Genomic DNA, 8,745 nt, shown 5'->3' on the forward strand with positions numbered 1-8,745 from the left:
GTGTTATAATTGATGTTCTATTCATCTGGTTCCGAATTCAATTTAGTGTTTGAGGAAGTTGACAACATGTCAACTAAATGTCAATAAGGTATTTACAGGATCGTAGACAGGGGAGAAGCTAGCTCTGGCTTTTAGAGCAAGTTGGTTAATTTCAATAGGTTTATTACAGACATAAGAACAGCAAATTTCTTCTACATTTAAAAATGTTGGGAAGTAAAAATGGTAAACAATAATAAAGAGTGAATTTAAAATCGTAATATAAAAAACTAAGGTAATAAACTATCTACTGCTGGACACCATCTCGCTATGTTTCGGGTTTGGAATAGATATACACATGGTGTGAATTGATCAAGGTAAATAAACTATCCCCCGCTGGACACCATCCATCTGGTTTTCTCCGCTTGTTCTTATGAAATATTATTGTAATGTAACACGACATGCTGATGAGACGTTCAAAGCTGTTCACATACCATCAACAAATACAGTGTGTGGGGAACGCGGTGTACACACCAACCTCTTACTGAATCATCGACTATGATTTCTGATTTCTTATATATATCATAAGCGACAAAACAGGATATATAATTTTCAATACTCTACAAATAGACTATTTTATTTATAATTTATTGTATAATGCTGATATCCTAAACTCTCTTACTGAAGTTCTTCCATGTATTACACCATTGTTATAGTTTCAATTAGTTGTTAAACAGGCTGCCTATAGTGTATCTCAGGTTCTACGTCACTTGTAGATGCAGTGCAATATGTCTTTAATACATATTAATAGAGTGAAATGGCTTCCTATGAGCTGTATTTCCCATCACCATCAGTCTCATGTGTGTAACTAGCAGCTATTCCTTTCCTTCCTTGTACTGCTAACACTACATCAGTTTCTCCTAGCTTTGGTTGCAACCCCTGCCACGACCTTTGTACAAGAAATTGACCTGCAAGACAAACATGATGCAGGCAATATCATACATACTAGAAACCTCTAATTACAGTGATGTAGCCACAAGAAATAAAGTGGTCCGGTTTTCGCAAGAAAAGGGCACAATCTCTGTTCAAGCCACTGGGTAGTTAGTAATTAATAATTAGGAAATATCCAGACATTGGAATCGCATAATACAGCTCTGGAAACTGACATTGTAATATAACAGAATCGTAATGTATGCGCAAACACCAATTGAAGGTCGACATAGGTTGTAAGTATGTGACAACCAAAATGAAACTTGTTATGTGAGCATCATTCAATCAATTTCCCAAATATTGAAACAGTTACCTGGATTAACATGGACATTACTCAATGCAAGAGCATGGTCTCTTTTAATGAGTGCATTATTTGAATCTACTAGTTCCTCCTCCTCATCCACGCCCATCATCCTTACTGAACCCGTTACCAGTGAAATGTCAGTTTGTAGTTTAACCATATCGTCACTGCCGTATGCAACATGATCATCGGCACCTATAAAAATATATATAATAATCAATTCATTTCACATGTACAACATCTGAAGTTAAAAAATCGGGAGGTGGTGTTTTTTTAGGTCAACAGCGCCCTCTACCTATTATAGAGAGGTAAGGAGTGATGTGATGTCACAACCGGTATAAAGTTATCTTTGTAACTCTGAAGAAAATGTGGAAAACCGGGATCACAATATTAGGACGGGAGATGAGTCCAAAATATGGGAGTGTTGGCATGTATGCATGCATCTCGATTGTGATCAGTTGCCATGAAGGGTAAAATAAAAAATAGAGAGCGCTATGGAAAATCACTGATACATGCAATTTCAACTACCGTAAATCTTCTAATAGTAACCCACACTCTAATAGTAACTCCCCTTCTAATAGTACCTTATAAGTCAATCTATAATAATAACTCACTACTCTAATAGTAAACCATGGGGGTTAATATTAGAGTCACAAAAACTATTGACAAAATGACATTTATAAAGACTAGTCGTTTATGATGCAGACGTATTTTGAAACAAGGAGATAATGCATGTTTATCTTGGGAGTGGGGAGGATTGAGTGTTTTTGAGTTTATGAAATAAAGTTAGAGTTAAAAAAAAATGATTTATTCGTACCTTTTTATTATTTTGCTATGATTTGCTGACCGAAAAAGTTGGGGGTGGGTTACTATTTTCAGGTGCATAATTTAAGATTAGTAATAGTAACCCACTACTCTAATAGTAACCCCTCTTCTAATAGTAACCCACCCTAAAAAACAATCAAAGAATAATAACCCAGGGTTACAATTAGAAGATTTACGGTATGCCTGTGAGCCTATGTGCGAGTAGTTTCACATTTCTGAACTTTACCTGGTAAAAGTTTCCGAAAATCAGTAATATAGGTACCATTCCATTCACGTGCTTCATTAAATGCAATCTCCATTTCAAATGGTGTGATGATTGGTCGATAAAACTCTTTTGAATCGATCAAACTATTCTCCGGGCAGGCAACCAATACGTAAACATCGACCTCGGTAAAATTTGCCATTTTTGGAACGTTTAATTTACCCATAACAAATGTATAACTTTTCTTGCCTACACGTTTAATAAGTGCTTTTAAACGCGATATGACGGATAGGTAGTCCTTCACGCCTAATGTACCCGCTACGATCCCGATAACGTTTGCATCTTTTGCTTTTTCTATCATGTAATATCGTTTCATCAAAGCCCTGTTCACATCCAATGTTTCTCGTCGACTCAAATTTGTTGCAGGATCAAAAGAATAAAATTTACATTTGTTAAAAGTCATAAGAAAATTAGTTAAAGTTGTGCTTTCTCCTCCAATGTAAAACACTGTGTAATTTGAAATATTCTTTTCCTTGGGCAAGACAAAACTGCGGCCAAATTGCTGGTAGACTGTTCCTATAGTTGAGATTGATTCCTCATCTGATGGGTTATCTTCCGTCTGTTCACATTGGCTTGCTTTGCATCTATTATCTATACACTCTCCTGATGGCTGGTCTATTGTTGATACAACCAAATTTGCATAATCATTTTGTAATCTCGAGGCTAAATCATCTGCAAAACCAAAGTATTGTCAATTAATATAACATAAAGATTATGTTTTATTATACTTTAAAACCTAATCAATTAACTTCCCAAGTTTGAACATTAAACACATAAAACACCACATTCCATTTAGGTTATAGACAGCTAAAATAAATACATTTTTTTACACACTTGGCATGTCATACCGATAAATTCAAACACTGGTGGAACTATTAAAAGAAGCAATGACTAGAAACTTGTTGGTTAATATTAAAAATAGTGATATGGAAGGCAATCGCTGGCAAAAAATATAATAACAAACTGAAAATGTTGTATAAATTACCAGATAGATGGTTGTAAACTACATCACATAGTATAAGGACTGACTGATCTTCAGTGAAGAATTCTCTAAACGATCTTTCACATAAATCAAAGTCTATTGGTTGACAACCAAAAATGAGTAGTACGGGTAACCGACCAGTAGCGCTCAGACACGAACGTCCAAAATGAATGATTGCATCAGAGTTGGCGTGTTGAGCTGCAATCTCATCAACACAACAACTAATAACAAAATAAATAAATTTACATGCCTGAATCCTTGCTTTAAAAAATATTATAAAAACAGGCTTCCATCTGGGCACACACGTACAAGTCACAAGGTTTGACACCAAGAATTCTTGGTGCAAACGATTATCCAGTTGACTAGTTTCAGCCACATGCGATTGGCTACTCACTCATACACAGTTTTAATATTCATATTTCAGAATTTCAAAGATTATGCACATGCGCTATGTTACGTTTAGACGATGTGGAGACACGCGTGTGTACTTGGGTACATTATCGCGAAGTGAAGTGTTGATGATGTGATGATGAAAGGCTAGAAATTATTTGATATGCCTAGTAGTCTGGTAAAAATTTCATGGGATTTTTTCCATGAACATTAAAAATTCTTGATATGACAGGCTAGCTTCTACGCAAATCAAACGTTGAATGGATCATCTATTATGCGGAGATAATTTGATTTAGTTCCCACCCAGACTCTGTTCTGTGTGATATAGCTCTGTTTGCCGGTTGTATGTACCTTATTGGCGGTTTATTTGGCAGGTCATACATACAAGAAGGCCTACAAAGGAGGCCTAGGCTAGGACTAGACGTGATAATGTAATTAACAAAAAAACTTGGCAACACAATATTATATTTCAACAGTACATTTATTAGTAGTACTGTACATATCTTCTTCATTTTGAAACCAAATAATCATTGGTTGATTCGAAATCCATATTTACATATCGCCGCCCCATATAGCCAAATACGGTATGATAACCTACGTCATTCTTATCGGATGTTTGCGGTCTGCAAATCGTTTTCCTATACGTGTATCACACACTGTATTTTCCGACAAAAATCAAAATTTAAAAAAAATTAATAAAAAATAAAATGAATACAGACTTGTGGCAAGTACAAGGAGAAAGCGTGTGCAGAATGCGACGAGCGGGGTGATGATAGCCTTAGGTTGTATTCAACTTTACAATGACCAATATTTGATGAGTTTCAAGTCAGCCGAATTCAGAGAAATTACTCTATTTGTTGGTGAGAATTTGTTTTAAAAAAATCGATGTAGGTCTAGCCCCACCTCTGTCCTAATGTTAAATTATACACTGGGACTTTGCCCAGGGATATGCTTGTGCGAGAAGGTGATCGTAAAGTCAGGGGTGGGATTATACCTGAGGTAGGATTATTTTGTATATATTTTTTGGTAGGTGAATTAAGTTATAGTTAATATAGATAATTATTTTGCTATGTATGCATTATTTGTTTTTAAGAAATGCACATTGGACTTTCACTGTGAGCTACTTAGGTAGTGCATTGTTTCTCTCTTTTTATCATAATTTACCATAAAACGTACATTTAAGAAAAGGAATAATCTGGTTTAATGTTTAAAGTAATACATGCATTATTTTTACAAAACATCAACAATTTTAGGGAATAGGTATTTAAATATTATAAGCATGCAAGCGTTTGCCTGCTGTGTGACACTTTGATGGCCTCCATCCAATGCATACCTGCCATAAGATGTATCTGCAAGAATGTAAAGCTTGCTGTTGGTTCTATTCTTCAATAGATGAACTACACTACTGGCATATGCAAGTAGACTATCAGGGAATTGCAAAGCAACCTACAAATAGAGAGATTTGTCTTTAGTGATAGATTTTACAAATCTTTATTTTTTATGATTTTGGGAGACAATACTACTACAAAATTACCCCATGTAAATTCAGACAAAAATATAATCAGTTAAATAATAGTGACAATTAACAAGTAACCCCCTCTAAATTAACAGATTTGTGTGATTTACAAGAGCTATCCATGGAGGTACTGTATAACCATGAGCTATCAAATGTAGTGGATAAAAATTGTCACATCCCTGGGATGTACAGTAGGGTCAGTCTAATTACCGGAAAAAACCATAAACAACCGAAACAAAATAAAACAATATAAATACCGAAAACAAATTTATATAATGTCGCCCTCTACTGATGTGTGTTTCTAAACCTATGCAGAGAGGAAACTGTGCACGCAAAAGTCAAGGAAGACCCTACGAAATGTTAGTGTACACAAAATACAACTCAAAATCGTACAAATTCAATGATATACACTGTAGACTACATTTACTTACAAAATCTATAAACACATTTTGTTTTTAGTCTTTAGATTTTCAAAAACAAAGTATGATTTTACCTAACATTGCATTTTCGTCACTTAAAGATGTATTGTCCCCCAAAATCATGAAAAATAAAGATTTTTAAAATCGGACTTTGAATAGGCCATTTTGCAGTTTTAATGAAGTTGTTCACTTCCATAAGAAAAAAAAACGGGGGAAAAAATTATTTCACCTATAAAAAGACAAAATAAACAGTTAAATTACCCAAAAACTCATTGTCTTCCAGACAATTTGACCATTTTTTGCTTTAAATTACATTTTTCTCAGCTAAATAAATTTTTTTCAGACCCAATTTTTGGTGAGAGTGAATAACTATTATGTGACATTAAAATAACATATTCAACAAAAAAATATTTTTTTAGGGGGACAATATATCTTTAAGTTAATACTGAAGTGATTAAGGATAAAAACGTTATTTTATAACTCGACTACGGTAATATTACTGAATAGATTTTATTGTGAATCCTTTATCGTGAGCTTGTTTTAAGTATACTTTATAGTCCATAATATTATCAATATTCTTAAAATATCATTTTGGTATTATTATCTTTGAAAATCTATAATTAAATTGATCATGATTAACATATTCACAATTAATGTGAGGAGTACATGCGTTGGTTTCTGGATCAAAAATCAAGACTATTCTGTAGGCCTAAGTAAATGCGGTGTTATCATTTTACGATTTTAGTTGTATCTTGTGCACACTACCATTTCGTAGGGTCTTCCTTGGCTTTTGCATACATGGATGGTCTTCTCTTTGTCATGGTCTTAGCTCTAGAAACAGCCATCAGGGCGACATTAAAAAAAAATTATAGAAATTGTTTTCGGTATTTAGATTATTTTATGTTGTTTTCGCTTTGTTTTTGGTTTGTTTCGTTTGTTTCGGTTGTTTGTGGTTGTTTATGGTTATTTTCGGTAATTGCTTGCTATAATCAGAGAAGAGTGAAATTACACTCTTCTCTGCTATAATTAAACACAATAAATTCAAATAATCAATAACATTTATACTTGCACATTTAAAATTATTTTTAATAATGAACTCGACACATCTTTTAACTTCAAAATATTCTTCAATGTTAACAGTAGTAGGCTCACTACACCCACTGAAATCAACCTCTTTTCCAATCACATCCTCAGCCTTGCTAAAAAACGCATCCATGTTTAAAATTTCTGGATTTTAAATTAGATTTTTAAGCATCTGAACTGAAAGGTAAAAGTGACTTATTTCAGCATATGAACACAACATTATTTATTCATTTTATTTCAATTACATTCAACAATAATATTTAAAAGTATTAATTAATTATCGCCAACAATTACTCTAGACTAGGCCTAGCTAGGCCTATTGTTGGATACCTGCTTTACATACTAAATATCAAAACCAGGTCTCAAAAGATTAAAGAAACAGTACACGTTTCTACGAGTTGACCGATTAATTTGAGGCCGAGTTGACCGATTAATTTGAGGCCGAGTTGACGCGGGGTCCCGCTACTACTACTACTAGCTAGGCCTAGTAAGTTGTAGGCGGATTAGCGAGTAGGCCTACTATCTACTACTGTGTAGGCTAGCCGCCCTCTAGCTACTGCTAGCAGCATCATTATTTTAGTTAGCCTTCCTCCTGGCCTGAGTGAGACTGCCTAGCCAGGCTTTGGTCTACAGTATTTTATATTTTATTATAAATATAGCCTAGTACTGTACCTGAGAGAGGGGGCAGATTTTTTTTATTTTATTGGTTGCAGCAAAGTAAATTAGCTGCAAATCATCGAAGAACTTATATGCATGCTGCTGCAATGCAAATGCAAACTGTCTGTAGTAATACAAAGTGCATGTGCTGGACACGCTTCAGTGCGCAACACTTTATATATGGCGCGCAAACACTGCAAAATGTATAATATCGTGGATACATTTGAGGCAAATCCTTCAAATTGTGATAACATTCTAAAACTTGGCACTGTTATTTATTGAGGTATCAAAAACATAAAATGGAAGGGTTGCCCAAAATTTGGGTAAAGAAATCCAAAATGGCCGAAAACAATCCACACTCATCCCATGGTGTTTCATTAGAAAGAGAATAATACTGATCATTTTATTCCATTATCCTATCAGAAAATGTATACTGTAGTTATTTAGCAATTAAACAAATCACGTGATCAATAAAGGTCAAATGGTCACAAATACTGTAGGGGCCTACTGTTTGGTATTGTTAGATTTTTTATTCGAGAATATGTTGCCTCGGAGCAAAATACCATTCCCTCTGGGATGTCAAATCTTATATTTCACATCTAAGCAGGCAATATGCCTATCTGTATAATATCATGTATAATCCCCAACCCATTTCATAAATCATGTGACCGTATTCACCGATATCACCCCCTTAAATTTTACGTAATTATTGAATTCACGGATTTTGTTTTTTTTAAATTATTATAAGGGTATTTCCCTAAGTGAATGATGAATGCAACTGAATCCGCCCCGATCGTTTTTACAGTTAGTTTCATTTACGCTGTTATTATAGTTTATAGGCCTACACTGTTGTGTACATGGCCGGAACGATAATAATTGTGTTGTTTGTTTCAATTCAGACAGGCACCAGGAACTTCAGAGGCCATCGGGTGAAGAAAAAAAAGCCACTAGAAAACACTTTTCGCTCCAACCTCTTTAGTATACAAAAAATTGTCATAGATCAATCTATTAACATGTTCTAAGTAATAATTTGAACTTTTTCACCAAAATACCGTATCACATATGCACAATTACCTTGATAAAAGACCATCGCTAACCCGAAAGATTAAAAACATCCCGCTGAAGTAACAGGCAAAAAGCGTGGACGAGTACCGTGGTAATTGTACGTTGTTACGTCCCGATGCGTTAGATCGCGTCAATTAATATCAAATCGCGTCACTGTTAATGTAAAACGCGTCAGGCAAAGTCAAGTCGCGTCATAAGATAAATTACTGTAGTTTATTAGTTATCCGCTTGGTATACCAAGCGGATAACTCCTTGTTATTGTATGAGATCAATATTTTT

At 34.5% G+C, this 8,745-nt stretch overlaps 1 protein-coding gene across 2 annotated transcripts; it reads right to left on the bottom strand.

Moving 5' to 3' along the window:
* Positions 1–35: 35 nt before the first annotated feature.
* LOC144845447 (2-(3-amino-3-carboxypropyl)histidine synthase subunit 2-like) lies at positions 36–8,539 on the bottom strand. 2 transcript variants are annotated; one of them, XM_078702797.1, is made up of 7 exons: positions 8,476–8,539; positions 6,731–6,921; positions 5,060–5,172; positions 3,340–3,557; positions 2,319–3,026; positions 1,280–1,462; positions 36–944 (listed from the first exon to the last, which is right to left on the bottom strand). In XM_078702797.1, the coding sequence occupies exons 2-7, from the start codon at positions 6,875–6,877 to the stop codon at positions 802–804; spliced, it is 1,512 nt and encodes a 503-aa protein (XP_078558923.1). In that variant the 5' UTR covers positions 6,878–6,921; positions 8,476–8,539; the 3' UTR covers positions 36–801. The 2 variants fall into 2 exon arrangements, with proteins under 2 accessions (XP_078558923.1, XP_078558922.1); XM_078702796.1 differs by lacking the exon at positions 8,476–8,539 and adding an exon at positions 7,417–7,553.
* Positions 8,540–8,745: the final 206 nt, after the last annotated feature.

Source organism: Antedon bifida, chromosome 6, assembly GCF_963402885.1.
Source record: "Antedon bifida chromosome 6, ecAntBifi1.1, whole genome shotgun sequence".
NCBI classification, from domain to species: domain Eukaryota; kingdom Metazoa; phylum Echinodermata; class Crinoidea; order Comatulida; family Antedonidae; genus Antedon; species Antedon bifida.

Bases quoted from the DNA above. Each gene is read 5' to 3' on its own strand.
- LOC144845447 (XM_078702797.1), bottom strand. From the start codon at position 6,877: ATGGATGCGTTTTTTAGCAAGGCTGAGGATGTGATTGGAAAAGAGGTT. The intron at 3,558-5,059 runs GTATGCATTGGA...TTTTGTTATTAG, and splicing joins GCAGATACATCTTATGGCAG to TTGTTGTGTTGATGAGATTG. The intron at 945-1,279 runs GTAACTGTTTCA...TTTGTCTTGCAG, and splicing joins TAATGTCCATGTTAATCCAG to GTCAATTTCTTGTACAAAGG.